Source organism: Vanellus vanellus (assembly GCF_965231255.1).
Source record: "Vanellus vanellus genome assembly, chromosome: 17".
NCBI classification, from domain to species: Eukaryota; Metazoa; Chordata; class Aves; order Charadriiformes; family Charadriidae; genus Vanellus; species Vanellus vanellus.
The window spans coordinates 10,938,446-10,956,065 of NC_138922.1; the positions used below are offsets into that span (position 1 = coordinate 10,938,446).

General features: G+C 43.0%; 2 protein-coding genes across 2 annotated transcripts in view; both read right to left on the bottom strand.

The window, feature by feature from the left end:
- Positions 1–854: 854 nt before the first annotated feature.
- Positions 855–7,126, bottom strand: LOC309679156 (sterile alpha motif domain-containing protein 9-like). Its single transcript, XM_082492410.1, has 2 exons — positions 7,111–7,126; positions 855–6,552 (listed from the first exon to the last, which is right to left on the bottom strand). The coding sequence occupies exons 1-2, from the start codon at positions 7,112–7,114 to the stop codon at positions 1,904–1,906; spliced, it is 4,653 nt and encodes a 1,550-aa protein (XP_082348536.1). The 5' UTR covers positions 7,115–7,126; the 3' UTR covers positions 855–1,903.
- Positions 7,127–10,428: 3,302 nt separating this feature from the next.
- Positions 10,429–17,620, bottom strand: part of ERN1 (endoplasmic reticulum to nucleus signaling 1) — a 39,692-nt gene continuing 32,500 nt past the window's right edge. Inside the window, exons 13-22 of the mRNA XM_082491995.1 lie at positions 17,228–17,483; positions 16,380–16,470; positions 15,817–16,006; positions 15,155–15,254; positions 14,515–14,714; positions 14,063–14,210; positions 13,500–13,627; positions 12,760–12,883; positions 12,427–12,494; positions 10,429–11,951 (exon numbers count right to left, since the gene is read on the bottom strand). Coding sequence (XP_082348121.1) covers positions 11,745–11,951; positions 12,427–12,494; positions 12,760–12,883; positions 13,500–13,627; positions 14,063–14,210; positions 14,515–14,714; positions 15,155–15,254; positions 15,817–16,006; positions 16,380–16,470; positions 17,228–17,483 — 1,512 coding nt within the window. The 3' untranslated portion in view covers positions 10,429–11,744. The remainder of the gene's footprint in view (positions 11,952–12,426; positions 12,495–12,759; positions 12,884–13,499; positions 13,628–14,062; positions 14,211–14,514; positions 14,715–15,154; positions 15,255–15,816; positions 16,007–16,379; positions 16,471–17,227; positions 17,484–17,620) is intronic.

A 17,620-nucleotide genomic window follows, 5' to 3' on the forward strand; every position in this document is an offset into this window, starting at 1 on the left:
TTTATAGACAAAGTGGGTTATACCTGGAGACAAGCAAACCTGTAGCTTCCTTTTGCTGCTGATCTGCTGTCCTGCTAAACTGACTGTATGGGGAAAAAAAAAAGTTTGCATATCCTGTTTCTGCTCCAGGTTTGAAGCCATCCTTATGCCCCATGCTGGACTTCAGAAACCTTCCCAATTAGCTTTTTAAACATACACTTGTGTGTGCACGCACCCCCTCACACTTCTCTCCCTCCACCCCTTGCATCAAGGGTTGGGGACAGAGGAGGTTTTCTCTAGCACTCCAGCTCTCTTCCTGCTCAGGTGCTGTCATGGTTTGCACCTCCAGTGGACCTTCCTAGCTTATCTTGGGGAACACTGCCTTTGTGCTTACCCCCTTTAAGGTTAAACTTAACCCTTAAGCATTTGCTTAACCCTGGTGAAATCTGCCAGCCTGGATTTCCCATGCAAATGTGCAGCCCTCCCAGGGTCTACTTTGCTATTGTCGCCTGCCTTCCTTCCCTTGCCTTCAACCTGGGAGATACGAGTATTGCCCAGCCAGCAGTAACAAGCTTTGTTTCTGCTTCCTCAGGCCAGAAGGTGAAGGCTTGGACGAGATCGAATAATCTTTGGTTTCATCTTGTTCTGAATTCACGGTGGCTTGCAATTCCTCTTACAGTTTTTGGCTATGCACAGATCTTGACTGAAGTTGGAAAAGCAAATCATACCTTACTACTGTTAGAACTACATCTTCAGGTAGGGTAATTAAGCTTTTGTAGAAATGGTAATTGTTCCTAAAGGTTGTTTATTAGTTTAAAACTTAGAGTATGACAGGTTTTCTGGAAACTTTAGTGACAATATAGTATCAAATAATGTGAAAAAACAAGAATAACAAGCGACTTTATTATTAGAAGCTTAATGTGACATGATGTTTGCAGATACAAACTCCTTTGCATTTTTCAAATTAGTAAATCAGGCTACACATATGCATATATACAACAGACAAATCTGAGTCTTGTATTGTGTGGACAGTTCTTGGATAATGCTGCAAAAACATTTCACCAAATGCAGGAATTGTTTGGACTATGAAATTATAACAGCACTTACAAATAATCTTTTGTCATCAATATCTAACTGCTCATGTGTCTCTGCACCCTTCCCCCAGATACAGGTATATCCATTATGGTTTGTAATATTTACATGGAGAAGCAATGTAAGAGTGATGTAAAATTGGAGACCTGTTTTTAATCAGTCCTGATGTTTGCAAAGTCAACTTACAAATTGTTTACTTTCTCTCTGTGGTTTTATACTGGCTGTTGGCTTGCAGTTGATGGGTAGATGTATTTCAGATGTGGTACGTGTTAGTGACCGAAGTATGTTAGAGCCAGTGTAGTATACATGTTATAAGTTGACTTAAACTTCTTGTTGCTGATTCAGGAAGAAGAAAAACCATACAGTTACAGTGGACAAATTCTGTTATTGATCAGGACCACCCAGAAACTAATTTAAAATCCTAATCTGACCTGAGAAGAAAGGGATCCCCACTATACCTGTTTATTCTGGAGCTCAGTTCTCCGAATATTTAGGGGTGGGGAGGAGAAATGGTCTTTGTCTTCCCTGCGCCATCTCCCCGGTGCCCAAGCAAATATTGCAATTATTACTGTCTTAAGTTTGAAATTGTGCTTTTGGTGTCTCCAAAAGTATCAAAGGTTTCCATTTCAAGGTATATTTTACTAGTAGGTTTCAAGTTTTTTTAGATACTTGGTCATTATTGTGGTAGTTAATTGTGGTTATGTTGCTCCCTGGTGTTCAGACAGTGCAGTGCGTTTTTTTTAAAAATGTGGCAATTTCATTGCTGTATCTGCAAAAAGCATGGTAGGTGCTCCTAGTTTACTAAATACCTTGTATTCTGCTGACAGTTGGATTATTTTTCAACCTCAATATTGAAAGCAACAAGACCATTAAATGAAAAGCCTAAATAAAAGGTCACATTTTCATTTCCAGGGGGCACTGAATCACGATGGAGTGGCAAGATAGGAAATTCTTTCACATGCCCACGTATAAATAAATTTCTGTCCTTGGTCCAACCAGAAACTCTTTTGAGAATGTCACGAATCTCGCCTATATTCCATACAGTTCCATGTAGCCATTTCATCCTCCTCTCATCCAAGGACCCACTAATTAATTTTTCAATTTTAGTTTTGTGCACAATCTTACGTAAGCCATAACCCTTTCCCAGAAAAAAGTGAGTGTAGATTCTTTTCTTTCTGGTAGGAACATCTTTCATCTTGATGTCATATAAACGTTTCAGGGTTTGAAGGGCTAAGTTTAGAATTTCATCTTTTTCTGGATTGGGCTCTTTGTCTAGTGCCTCATCTGGCCAGTACAGCAAGGTGAGCAAAAAATAGGCACTTGCTGGAAATGGTCTTTTTCCTTTAAAAAATCTTATACTGAGCTCACGAAGAGTTTGCACTGGAAGAAGTTTGGCTGATCCTGGTGCTAAGCATGCTAATGTGATGTGGCACAAAATATAATTGATCAGATCGTTGTCTTCCAGCCTGTCCCTTTGGGGGTTTTCTGTATAGAAACTAAGGATCTTTTCTATCTTTTCAGCTGACCTATTCTCTTTCTTATCTGTTAAAAAAGACAGGATATTAGTGACGCTGCCTCCACCGCTCTTATAAATATTCATGCGTCTAATCAACTGGCTCTCAGGGCCACTGCTTTCCTCAATAAGTGATGTGGAGATGAAGAATTTGGCATATACCTCTGACTGTCTTTTCAGCCATTTTCTGGGATTATAGATTTGTTCTTCTTTTTCATCTCTTTCGTCTTCCTCTTCCTTCTCATGGGTTTTATCTGTTTGGAAATAACTTAGGTCTTCTGAAATCCATTCCAGAGCATTGTACAGGTTCTGGCGTAAGCCTTTTAGGCGGGAGTGAAGCCTTCCCCATAGTTTTTCTATGTCTTTAGGAATGTAATCTGTGATCAGGTATTTCACAAGCTCAGAATATTCCCCCTCTGGACTTCTGTGAAATACATGGATTGTGGACAAAAATCTAAGAAGACGACATCCTACTTCTACTTCTCCAAAATAGCCAGCATTGTTCATACTGTCACGTTCTGCTTTTGCAGCCTGTTGTGCAGCCCTGAAGCATTTCATAGCTTTAAGAGCTATCTCTATCTTTTGAACGATGCTTTCAGGAGTGTCCTCCTGTGTCATTTTATCCACAGTGAAACTAAACCATTTCCTGTAGACTTGACCTTCTGTATCTAAAATATAAGAATCATTTGGCAAATGAAATTTTGCCACCCCTGCCCAATATTCTGCATCTTTAAATTTTTCATTGTTGTAATGCAGTCTAGCAAGCTGCTGGGCAAAAAAAGCATCTTTTCCAAGGAGTTCATATGCAGCTTTTAAAATAGCTATAGCTTTTTCACAGTCTTCAGCTTTACAGACATGTTCAATGAATGGGGAGAAAAGAGTGTCAGTATTGTCACCCCTGCTTCTTTTATCACGTCGAATAAACAGATCTCTGATGAACTTTATGAATTCATCTCGTCCAAATCTGTTTCCAAAGAGCATCTTTTCCTGAAGAAGTGTCATTGCAAGTTGACTTTGAGGTTCATTCCCTGAAAGCTGATGCAGAATTTCTTTTGCAACCAGACAGTGTATTATCTGAACAGATGAAATATAGGTGGTACTTTCCCTTAGCTCAATAAAAATCATTCTTGCTTGTTCACTCAAGTGACTTTTGAAATCATATGCTCTTGATGTTCTTTCTGTATATACCCCCAGTCCCAGAAAAGCCTCACAGTGTGACAATGAAACATACGAATTAGGTACATAAAAATTAAGCAATGCCACATAACACATCAAACGTGTATCACGAGAAGAACGGTCTATGTCTTGCAATATGTGCTGTACAAAGTCTCTCACATATGTTTCATTGAACTCCTCACACATCAGGACAAATGTAAGTATGAATTCTGGCTTGACATCTTTCTGCTTCAGTTTTTCAAGTTTAGTTCTGAACAGACTTTTTTCTGAGTCTGTCAGTTTGTGAGTGACAGCAACTGTGTCCAGTGGAGAGGCCTTGCAAAGCCTTTCAGGGTCATTGGATCGTCTACAACACAAGAGGATGAAGTAAGGTCTGGGGGAATTAATTTTCCTAGTTGCTACAGCATCTATTAACTCATACCTTAGTTCTTCTAAATAGTCTTCATCATAATCTTCAATCAGAAGGAGCACAGGAAGACAATGACTGATTTCTTTTTCTTCATACTCTCTAAATGCAAGTGCATGCTCACAAACAGTTGCAGGCGAGTATGAGGGTTTGATAACGGCACATCTTAAGTGCTTTCTTCTTTTCCATAGAACTTGTCGTGCTATTGTGCTTCCACCACTTCCAGGATGATGAAATATCTTTAGTTTAGCCACAGAGCAGTTGTGTCCACTTCCTCGTAAAATGTCATCTAGGAGTTTGCTAGCATCCTGACATGCTTCACGTTCAATGATTTCCCCACAGCATCTTTTATCAGCAAGCCAGAAGTTTTTCCAGATGATTTTTCTCCCTCGGTAAAAATTTTGTTCTATTTCTTGTATTTCTTTTTCAGTCAAAAGATCTAATTTTATATCATCGCATTGGTCAACACAAAGGATTTCAAGGGAAAACAGTTTCTCTTCTTCCAGTGAGGAAAGTGTACATACCCCTCTAGTGGAAACTGGCAGATGTCTGGGTTGTGCCATAGAAGGCAGCATAGCTTGAATCGTAGCGTCTACGTGACTCAGTTTCATACCCACAATGCTGCATTGTTCCAGTGTCTCAATGCTGCAGGATGTCTGAGCTAGGTTAGCCCACTTCTCATAATTTTCTCTGGACTCTGCAATGCAAACGATGTACTCTGTGCCGTTCATCTCTGAATAGAATTCCTGAAAAGTGTCCACAAGTGGTTTCTGCACTGGTGATAGCAATAGGAAAAGCACAATGAAAGACCGCTTTGGCAGGATTTCATCACAGATACGAATAATTGCTTTCTTAAGGTAGGTTTTTTTCGTTCTAATCCATGTATTTTCATCACAAGGTTTTTCATCCCCGAGGAAGTCGCTGCGCCCATTGCAGAATATCCAGCTGGTCTGATCAAACAGGCTCGAGTATTTCTGAGAGGGAGGGCAGCCAGTCTTACTTTCATTGGAAAAATCTGGTAAAAAATAAGACCTTGTTGCGTGGTGTTCTTTGTACTTGCTATATAGTCCTGACACATTAGAATCTTCGTCAAAGTCAAAGACGCAGAAAATGTTCAAGTGCATTAAAAAGTTGATATAGTTCAGATTATCCTTTTCACATCTGTTTGTGACAAGGATGTACCGTAAGGAATCATCTATATAGCTTTTGCCATCATTTAGTAGAATTGATAACTTTCTTCCTAAATTTTGAGGTATTTCTGTATGTACTTCTGTGCTGGAGACCTCAGCTTTTTCTCTTTGAGCATCCCTGTCTTGTAACCCCATATAAAAAGCAAATACATCATTGTGCTTTACAGGTTCAGACTTTGCTCCTAGTCTCTGGTAGAGAGTTGGGTCTTTTGTCACAGTCACCTTCTGGCTGTCTTCGTTGTATTTTGGCAAACAGACTTCAAAAACTCTGTTCTTTACTAAACTCAGTGTTGGTTCAATGTCAACCTCCACCACAAATCTTTGTTCCTGAGAGTCTTTTGAAATCACTTCAACAAAAACAGGTGGGTGAATACACTTCCTTGCAATTTCTTGCACATTTTCAGCAAAACATTTTTCTATATAATCTAATGCATCAACGTAGTATTCTCGCTCTTTGACCTTTATGCCGATGATCTGTCCGTGTTTCCAACCCTTATCTGCAACGCTGTCCATGATACCGAAATGTATGGTGCCATTTGTTCGAATGTTCATGCAGGCTGAAGCAAATCGTATCACTTCGCAGGCAAATTTTGATTGCAATTGATTTTTATTCAGTTCTGCAGCAATGGCAAAAGATTTGTATTCATGGCAAGGAGCGATTAAATCATTGACTCCTGATTCTGGAACAAGAACTCTGTTTTTCACATATTTGAAATCAGTATTCTGACTTCTAAATGGTCGACAGTTGCTGAGCTCTAAAACTTCATCAGTACTTTGAAGTTGAGAGTTGTTACTTCTCCTTTGCCTCTTGCCAGTAGTGGCTGTGTTGTCTCTGCTAGCTTTATCTACTGGACCACAACTGTCTCCACTTGAAGTTCCTTCAGCAGGGGCATTTCTGGGTCTGACTGGATCTGTTTGCGCATCAGTTTTGTCAGACACTTTGCTGCTGGAATGCTTGGCTTGCTGTTCATTTTCCTGTACCTGCAGAAGTTTGTTTCTCTTGCAGATTAACATGTGGATTTGGCCTCCCTTCATACCTATGTCTTTGAGGAAAGATTCATCCAGTTCCATTAGCACTGGACCTGTCACTTCTTCCGCATATAGTTTGTCTACATACTTTTTCTTGATTCCAGTAGATTCTAGCCAGCATTTGACATCGTTCTCATTCCATTTATTCACAGGTAATGTTTTGTCATCTAGAAGTTAAAATTATGTATTAGTAATACAAACTAAAACCACATGAACGTGCTTGACAAGACATTATAGTCCTTGCAGAACTGGCCACGTTGAGTGCTGGATGGTTTTCTTTCTACCAGTCACAGTGAGAGACTGTGTCTTAACTTCTCAAATGTCAGTTCTGATGGCTAAAAGCATCCTGGGCCTTCATCAAAAGTGGTCCTAAGCAATGGTACAAGACTAATAAATCACTGAAGCAAGAAGCCATGAAGGGGGTTTGGAAACTGCCTTCAAAGGCAGTCATGGAAGTAACCCAAAATGTTTTTTGAAGGGAATGATGTGATGAAGTTACTGGAACTAACAGGGGCTGAAGTCTCTAAACTAGAGACATTTGCATGGGTCACTTAACCACTTGAGTGTGTTTATTTTCTGCTAAATGAAGATAGCGTCAATACAAACCAGAAGATGATGTTAGGAGTACCCATTAGTTCCCCATTAGACGTGAAACCTTAAAATGCAGACATTAAAAAAACAAATTGCTACATATAAACTACAAATTTTCTGAAAGCAACACATACCCATTGCCTTTGATGAGGGAAATCCTGCTGTGAACGAACCAAAATCCTAGAGGGGGAGAAACATAACTGTCTTCAGATTCACAGTTAACATTCCTGTGCTAGTTGACTGACTTCTTGTGTTTTCCCAACCCTGCCCCACCTTTTTAGTCCAAGGTAGTTTCTGTCCTGCGAAAAGCCCAGTCTTGCCAGCTACACTGCTGTGCGTCTGTGCTAAGTGACAGCAGGTGGTCTTGCTTCAGACACGCGTGTGCTGGAGAACCATGCGCTTACAGCTGTGCCCATGTGCTACTTCTGTCAGATACTGGAAAAAAGGAGGGCCAAAGCTACTCTATCCCCTAGGTTGCATAAGTATCTTGCTTTTTATTCCAGTCTCTCCCCTTTTTTCCACCTGCCCCCCCACCCCCTCTGTTTTCCTCATCTGTTTTGGTGCTCACTGGATTTTTCTGCCCAAGCCAATAGATTTTCTTTCCAGTGGGGTGTCCTGGCCTGATACGTGACGTCCTCTGCCTTGCCTAGGCCCCATTTACAGAGGTACAGAGAGGGGCTGCAGCAGGCATAGCTGGTTCTGTACAGCAGGAGGAAACATGCTCAGTATGACGGCTGAAATCTACGATTGATTCACACAGTCAAGAATAACCATCCATGAGGTATGGACTAGCCAACAGCTAGTCCATCACAGCAAACAGGGCATAGTAGTGTTGATGCTTCTCTTACTGTAGTGTGAAAGCTCACGTCTGTGCTGGTTCAGTAGGTGGCCCTAGCTCCATCCATGGAGCTTGTGATGGTACAACAAGCGATGCTCACAGCTTCTGAATTCCAAGTGTAAAAGGAACGGGAACCAGTGCAGCCAGCATAAAAGGCAGATGTGGGGCTCCGTGCAAGCTCCAGCAATGTCTGAAAGTACAAAGGTTTAACTGAGGGAAGGGGACAAGCGCTTGCTCCCCAGCACCACAGCTGGCAAGAGATGAGCTCAACAGAAGGTGGCGGTTTGGGGAGATACTGGGTTTCGTTGCAAACTATTCTTTGATTCTAAAGAAACTATGCAGGGCAAGTGTGTACTTACCGTTTATGCAGCTGGTCAGCCCTGTAGAAAGCCTGTGGGCTGCCCGAAGCACCCGCATGCCCGAAAGCTTTGGTTTAAGGGAGTGGCGCTAAGGGGAGAAGGGAGTGGCGCTAAGGGGAGACTGGTTTTGGGCAGCTCTGCTCTGCCCGAGCACGTGTGAACAGGGCTGGAGTCCGGTTCCCACTGACTCCTGGTGTCGCCTCCCCCGAGAAATGGGGCTAAAAATGTCCCTGAAATACTGACCGCTCCAGTGCCTTTGGCCACCACACCGCGTCGCAGAGCTTGTAGTGACCCATTCCCCCCGTCCCCGCCCGCGCTCCGCTTTTGCCACGCCCTGCTGTGTCAGCTGACGTCAGGCGGCGTTTCGCGGGAAAACGAAACTTAACGGGGAATAGAAAGTGGAGGAGGAGCCGCGTTGGGGCGGCGGAGGCGCGCCGGGGCGGCGGGTCCGCAGAGCCCGGTGGCGGAGGGGGTCCGCTCCCACCTGGATTGAAGAGCTGCCCCGGATTTGTGGTCCCCGTAGCCCACGTGCGCCCGGGGGGGCCCGCGCGGGCAGGGAAGGAACGGAGCCGTGCGTGTGTGGGGGCAGACGTGTCCACCCCCTCCTCACCATCATCACCCCGAGCTGCTCCGACAGTTTTACCCGTGCTGAGCAGCTCTTTCCCCAGGGGGCCGGGGTGGGGGGACACGCAGAGCCAGGAGCGCAGCAGCGCAGGAAGAGCTGTGCTTTTCCGAGGCCTGCTACCAGTAACGTCCAGACTGGGAATGCCCCCCCTGCTCCCACCTCCCCGTGCCAGAGCAGCACAGGGAGGGCTTACCTTGCAGAGCCTGTGGCTAAGAGAAGGGTCTCCAGTGCTGCCCTGTCAGATCCTGCCTGCAAGGAAAGTGCTTCCAAAGGAGGTGAGGGATGGAGGGAAGGTGCTCCAACCTGCTGCGGTGCCAGGCCATGCCAGACCCTGGCTCAGCAGCACAGGCAGGAGTCTGAGCCCTGTGGGTGTTCCTGCAGTGCTCCTCTGGGTCTCTTATAGATGGCTCTACTGCTATCTGGCAATAAAAATAAAAGGGGAACTGGTTGAGAGTCTTGATACGCCACTAAAGTCTCCGCCCCTTTCTCTGCAGAGCTGGTGTTGCGTGGTGCTGCCTTCAGGCCTCCCGCACTGGCCTGGGGAGAACCCCTTGGGTGGCTGCACTCCAAGGCTATGGGCCGTGCCCCACCGCAACAGGGGACGTGTCAGGGTGCTCAGGCAGGGGCATGTTTGGGTATTACTAACCTTTTTTTTAAAATTAGGCAGATCCACCAGCCCCACCCCACTTATTGCCCTCTGTATCAGCTACCTCCTCACTCCTGGCCAGCTCATAAAAGTAAATAGTGAAGAGAGGTTGTCAGGCTCATGGAATGCAGTGACGACTCAGCCCTCTGTCATGCTGGGGCACAGGACAGCTGTACTGATACTTGCGATGAGGTATGCTCTCAGCCTTCCCTGCTCCAGCCTGTCTTACAGGCTGGCTTTTTTTTCCTGTAAACCACGTGGTCATTTATCAACTTAGAAAAAAAAATATTTATGGGCATATCCGTACTGCACAGCAGTAGACATTTTTGCAGCATACACCCATTCCAGCAGTTTGAGCTGTTCACACCAACATGTAAGTGGCTGTTGCCAGGGGACTGTTAGAATAACAAAATGAGGCTCTCGGCCCTTCCAGGAGGCCCTTCAAGGTGGTGCATGGGGCGTGTAGTGTGTGTGTGTCCGTCCCTGTCCTGCCTTTGATTAGCAGGCTTTGCTCGGGCCCCTGGGGCGGCGCAGGATGTGGCTAGCACAGGATGTGGCTGGCCCAGGCCCAGCGCAGCTGTAGGTGTGTCGCCCTCTTCCCCTGCTCACCGTCTCCAGCCCTGGGTCTGAGGGGTCCAGCCTACTTCCTCAGGCACACATTGTCACTAAAAGTTGTGAGTTTTTTAATCTGAGTACACGTCTTTATTTAGTAGACCTATAAAAGAACTTTACATGAGAAGTACAAAAATATGAAGTAGGCTTTGAATCTTCTTAGGTAAAAGTACTGTTTGTTTTTTTTTTTCAAGCTTTAGAAACATGTCACTTGCACAGTTGGCATCTTAGGTAAATTGCTGTCATACATTGCAAAACTAGGAAAAAAAACTTCTTGTAAAGTAGCTCCAGAAAAGTAGCTGTATGTACCCAATCATACACATTACTGTCAATAATTTATTAGTTTAAGACACAAGGACACAGTCATACAAATTCCCACTTTGTAATTTTTCCTTTAATGAATTCCATTGAAAGATGCAGTATCACTTTCCTCTTCCAGTTGTTATAATATGATTAAATATAAACATAAAAACCAATTAAGAATTATTTGGTATGCTTTACACTTGTACCACTTGGATTTGATACTACTTTGTAGTAAAAATTAAATAAATATAAATACGTTAAATAAATATATTGTAAAAGAACACTCCACTTCTAGAATTCAGCATTTCTTCATCCTTTGTGCACTCTTAATGCTTTGTCACAGCTTTAGGGCCAATGAAAAGAAATACTGCATCTTTAAAAACATAGGCTCACTTGGATGGAATTAGCAACCCATACAAACAGAAAACGGGGTTCCTTTACAACTTTGTCGCACCCATTAAAAACACTGCCTCAAACGTCACTGTTCCCTACATCTCTCATTGTTTCCTATTTAGCTCCTTTTTCCCCAGGACTCACCTCTGGCTCTGCAACTGGCGACCCTTCTCTGTAAGATAAGGAACACTTGCAGGAAATAAATCATTAGCCTCTCTCGAGCAGCTTGCAGCTGACATCGGTGTATTTTTCTGAAGTTACTTGTGTAGATCTATTCTGATACTGTGATTTAAGTCAAGGACTGTTCAAGCTCTTCTGTGAATACTGGTTGATACTTAAATAATATGAGGCTTATTTTCAAAGTAGGCAAACCTTTAACTGATTTTTCAAGTCAGTATTTTTTAGAACTTCATGGTATCTGTCAAGTATGAAGGACTAATTTTCCAGGGTAGTACTGATTAAGCAGAAATTATACACTCTACTCTTTCTTGAATAATCATAAATGATTCCCTTTACAGTCACTGCGGTGTGCCTAATGTGGCAGTAGTGCAATGGCAGGTTCTGATGATTTGCTACAACTAAAAGGCTCCTTTTGCAGATCCCAGTCCCTAGTAATTATATGATTTCAATCACTGTAATTTGATTCCTTCTAGCAAAACACATCACTTGTAAAATCACGTACAGTACAGGGATATCGGGTGACAGTTATATCCAGCCTGTGCTCTCCATTTTCACTGTCTTGAAAACTGCCTTGGAATAACTCCGTCACCAGGGTTCATTGCTTTTCTGAAGTTACCTCTCGCTCCTCAGGCTCCTACCATCTCCTGATCCAGCGCAGGCAGAGGTACAAGGCACTTTTTGGAAGCTTGGTTTCTTCCAAGTTGAGAGAATTCAGCTCTTCGATCCCACTTTTCCCTGCTAAAGTTAGGCCTGTTTCACAGCCCTGTGCTTGGAATATTGGTCCCAGAGGAGAAAGCTCCATCCCTCTCCTCTCAAACAGCATCTCCTGCAAGGCTCAGCTTTGCAGAGTCCTGGTTATAGTAATGCTGAAATAGTCTTTCTTGGCAGCAGATATGCATAGCATTGTAGGTATGGAGGAGCAGGTGAGGGAAACGAGCTGTAAAGTAACATACAAAATCATCTGGGATGGAGCCCAGGGTCTCCTGCACTTCGGGAGGCAGTTCTCTGTAATGGTGCTTCTGTAAAGGAAAAAAGAACAGGGGAAAAGCTCACTCAGAGGATATGTGTTCCAGGATCAGAGCTCTCTGTCCAAGGCGCGCTTTCATGGTCAAAGTAACCTCCCATTAGCCTATCGTAAAGCAGCTCAATACCTAAAACAAGGTAAGACAGACAGAAATAGACTGGCTGTGGAATAATTGCTAAAATGATCATTGTTTGCACATTAAGAAAAGGTATAAAATCAAAAGGTTTCTAGGGTAGAATACAGCTGCAGCTGGTATGCGAAGAATCCACTACTTCTGCAATTTCGTGTACAATATTGCTTGCAAAGCAACACAGGGGTGGAGTGGAATGGAGATTCTAAGGCCAGACCCTGTGATAATACAGCAGACGGGAATGAGATGGTTCTATGGAACTGATAAGGTCATAGGCAACAAACAGCAAAAGGAGGCAGAACCACAGCATGTGTGTTGCTTACAGAAAGAAGTCCTTTACCTTATTTCTCATTGCCCTCAGAAGATCCCGTACTGAGCCTCCTTTATACGATCTGAATTTTCGAAGATCTACAAAAGAAATTACAAGACTTCTCTTTGTGTTTTGAGGCAATTTTAGTTGCTGGCCTCAAAAGTAAGGTATGTGTGCCTACAGTCACATATCCTTATAGGTATGTTTCAATATATAAACACATACTTTAACTTGAAGAAACACTTTGCTGACAAGTAAAGGTCATGTGCCCAGACTGAGACAGTGTTACCCTTACTTTCCTGTCCCAGTAAACCGGGAACAGCAACATGTAACTCCTTTCCACTCTGATAAAATATCCATTACCTGTCTGAAGAGGAACAGTGATGTGCTCTCTCCAGTCCATTTTCACCACCTCTCTTCCGCCTCTTTCTAATTGCTTGACTATTGGACCATCTAAAGATTCTTTCTCTATCCGGTCACTGACATCCTGGAAGAGACATTCAGATTATTTCCAGCTTTATTTCCAAGCTTTTCCCAATAATTTAAAATTGCTGCTTCTGGCCAATTACAGCCCAGTCTGGTAACAGAGTTATGATTCTACTTCATGACAAAATGCAATTCAATGGATTATGCTCGGGACTGGGGATACAGAAGTTTCTGAGACCATGAGTTGTTTCACCATCTGCCAAAGCCTTTTAATCACAGAGTACAAGGTAAGGCTGGAAAGAACCTCAGGTCCTCAGCCAGTTCCCACTCCAGATAGGATTAAGTGTGCGTACTCACTACAGTGGGCTACCCTGTTCTTGAAAACCTGCCTGGCAAGATGTTCTCCTGCATTGCTGCTGTAGCTGCTGGAGACATTCCTCACTCCAATCTGATAACATCACCTTCTAGCCCCGCTATAAAAGATCTTCTGTAAGACTAAACCAATTTCTTAAGAGATGCCACCTGGGTATTACAGCTTTTCTTCTTCATTCCTCACAGTAAGGTTGTGGATTCCATCACCTGAAAGATCCACAAAGCTAGGAGAGACTGAATTTGAGATTTAAAGAATGTCTACAGGACTCCTTAGAACTGAAAGGATTGAAAAGGTCAACACAAACCTGAAAAAACTGGAGCTGTTTTTCTAAACTCCAAAAGAACGGGTGTTTTAGCACACAGCTGGCAGACGGACGTTTCTGAGGGTCCATGTTTATCATTTGCTCTATTAAATCACGAGCAACTATGTCTTCTGCAAGGAAAAGGGTGATAACTCTTAGGCTGTAGGGAAATCTAATGTTTTGTACTTTAGAAAATTCTTATGTTCTCTACTTCCTCCGACATGATCCTGAACACAAGCCCCACCAGCTCAAGGACTGCCCTCATACATATGCTGGGCAACCACCAGAAGGTCAGTAGTGTTGAATTGGTGCAATTACAAAATACATGAAATAACTCTACAGTCAAGCTTGCAGAGTTCCAAATTTTGTATCCCAGACATGCTTTGGGGTACTAATTCTAAGAACTTTAGGAGCTTTATTTCAGGAGTACGTTAGGAGTACGACTTTTACCACTGCAGGTTGGGAATCACTGTGGGCCATAGTTCTGTCATTTCTGTTGGCATTTTAACACCCATGGACAGTTCAGTAACTGCTGTAGTACTTTATGTTTACTGTGCTTTTCTTACCGTGCCTCCCTGCATTTAAAGACTCCAGGCTGTATGCACCCAGCAGAATGTTGGCTTGCCGCTGTAGAGATTTGCCAAAGGGATGGCTGCCTTCAGATACCACATAATAAAAGACACAGCCAGCTGAAAAGATGTCCACGGTATATGTCTGCAAATAAACAACCTTTAATAGCACTAAAACATTTTTTTTCCCCCTGAAGACTTTGAGCCATCATCACAGGGTAGTTATTTTGCACCTAAGAGCAGAAGAAAACTTTTCAGAATCACATATTCAGCTGCAAGCCAGCATGAATGTGGGGTGGACTAGATGACCTTCAAAGGTCTCTTCCAACCCAAACTGTTCTGAGTCTGTGAACACCCAGGCATGAAATACTGCATATCTTAAGGTCTGACTGCAACACTGTGCCACCCATTGGTTGTGCTGCCTTCTCCCGGGGGAGATGAAGACTTACAGGGTTCTCTTTGCAATCTTCACTCAGCATCTCTGGGGCAATCCACCCTTCGGTCCCTGGCACACCCGACCGACGGCTAAAGCTGTGCCTGCCCACTGCCAGCTTCTTGCACAGGCCGAAGTCTGAAATCATAGCTTTGACTTTCCCATGGGCGTTGGGCATCGAGATGAGGATGTTATGGGGCTTCAGGTCCCTGTGGACTATTATAAACACCTATTTACCCACTCCAGGCAATCCCAACGATATTTGTAAATTTTTAATGTATTTGCATAGTAAAACTTTCACAAGGCTGAAACACCGTTCGTTAAATCGAAGTCCTAACCTCAAACTATTGTTTTTGGTAGAGGATCATCACTGTTTTATTCCATCACCACTAGTCATCATGTTTTATATGACTTCTATCCAAAAAATGCAGCACCCTGAACAAATGGTAATGACTAGCTTTACTACTCCAGTGCAGCAGAATGTTACAGGTGTCAAAGGACAGACACTATTGCTGCCAGCACTAGGTGGAGCTTCTACAACTCTCCCTTCTAGGACTGAATAAACAAGCTCCCAGCACCAGACCCGTTTCACTTCTTTTTTTAGTTAAGAAAATGTACCACTCTCCATCCAATAATGAAACAAGAGGCATTCTTACCAATGCTAAGGGAGTGCAGGTAAGCAAGACCAGATGTTGTCTGTTGCAGGAGAGTGATGGGTTGTAAGCCATGGTGACTGAAGGCCTTCTGCTCTACATACTATAAATTACAACAGAAAACCAGAAGATTCAGCTCATAACATTGTTTATCATTACCCTCTGCATAAATAGGAAGTATATCCCCTTCAAAAATAAGGTTAGACTGTGTACATTGTGCTAGCTGGTAACACACAGCAAACAGCCTTTGATTTTTTTTTTTTTGGGGTGAAGGTGACGATTTCTAAAACGTCATTCAGAGCTATAATTATATAGCATTGTGCCCCAGAAGCAAGAGTAGAGGGTCTTCAACATCCAGATGGTAGGAGGGGGAGGATGACTAGAAGGGAGTCCTTCACAAGAAGAAAAAAAAAAAAAAAAAAAAAAAAATCAAAGGACAACAGCTTCTGTCTTTAAACCAGTACAGGGTTAGGGATGTCTTTCTAAAGGTCTGAAAACACCCTTGTTGTAGGAAAACGTAACTACTAACTGTCACAGAGGTGATAGTGGGAGTAACTAGAACATCTCCTACAGCAGGCACTTCAGCAACTTAAGCTAAGGGAAACTGAGGGCCTTCCAGGGAGAAGACTTAGACAAATTCTGTAGGTTTGCAAGTGACCCATCACCTCCTGTAAAGTGGCAGCACACAGCTCAATGGCTATGTACTGAAACTGACGGTCCTTCTCCGTGCAGAAATACCGGATCACATTAGGATGCTCATCTGACTCCCGCAGCAACTGTACTTCACGGTCTGCAAAGCTGAAGCACTCAGGAAGAATTCTTTTCACTGCAACATCTCGGTTATCAAATGTCCCCCTACAGACAGGAAGGAAAACCACATCATCCTTTTACACTCTGTAGACAAAGCATGTACAAAGCGAGTGACAACAGAAGACATTTTACGGGGGCATATTAAAGCATTTCTCATGCTGGAAACAGATACATTCGGTCATTAAACATTTCTAAGGGAAGTAAAGTAGTTTTTGCTAGTGAAGAAATGCTGCATGGAAATATTCCAGACACATGCAAAATACTTTTTCAAAAGTTTCATTTCATATGTTTCATTTAGATACATATGTTTTGTTTGTTTTTTGTTTTTTTGTTTTTTTGTTTTTTTTTTTAAAAAGGCCTAATGCAAAGAAGACGTTCATTGGTCTGTTTAATGCTGAATACACATTTTGTCTTCTACCTGTAAACAATTGTCCCTTCAGCTCCATGTCCCAATACATCTTTTGGGTTAAATGAAATCTTGCCAACCACCACTCTGTTTGCATCTTCATCTGAACAAAAAGCAAGAAACAAGGACTGGTTTAGGATGGGTCAAGTCAGCCTTTTACAACTGCACGTAATTCTGCACCAGGATGTGTGTGTCTCTTTTTGCTCATGTTTAATTTAACAACACAGATGATCAAAATTAATGAACATCTGCATTTTGGTACTCACGCTGAGTAGGCAAATACTCTCTGGTGACCAAATGATCCAACATACCGAGTCAAACACATTGTGTAAACACCTGAGATAAGGTCTGGAAAGATCATGTCTCAAGACAGTGTAAGAGATCAGTGGTTCTCAGCAGACAAAACTCTTTCTGGAAAGTTTTATATATGTCTTGTTGAATTTAGGAAATGCTGATTGACAGTTATGGGAGTGGGTTTACTAGCAGGTCCCCTGAATAGCCTTTGAAGGGACAAAAGAGTGCACAGGAAGATAATAATCTCCATTTCTTGATTCCAGTTAATCATAATAATACATATTTTTATTTAAATTAACCTCTCCCTACAGGTTATAAGAATGTACTGCCATGGACAACATAATCTCTCAGACAACAGTTCTGAACTGGATGTTCTTCTAAAGTAAATAATCCTGCTCAAAGTCAGGGCATGGCACACGTCCAGTGTTTTGCAAATGGTCGGACTAAATGAGAATGATGTATCTGATCTATGAAGTATCATCAATAAGTATTTTAATTGTGCTGTATCATCATACAGACTTGGGAAATACAGAGACTCACAATAAAAGATACTGGACTAACTTTACCTCCCTCTTCTTGCTCAGTGGAGAGACAGCTCCCGACATCAGATGTGGAGATGCTGGAATACGCAGAATGGTTTGATGCTCTGGGGGACATATTTGGTGTGCTGGTAGCTGAGCTCTCTGTCCGTCCATAGGAGGTGTCCAAGAAATCTGCTTCTGGGGGTAGATCACTGGGAGCACGAAAGGGCAGCTTCTGTTGCTGCAAGAGCTGTATCTTCTCTTCCAGCTGATGCTGCCTCTGTTGCTGCTGGTGAACACTCTGTGAGAAAGGACCTCAGTTCCATAAGTGGAGTGAAGCTTCTTACAGTCATATCACAAAAGGGAGCTCTATAGCTATTGGGGTAGCTACATCCAAAAGGTGGGAAGAGAACTCTCTTGTTACGGCACTATCAGCCA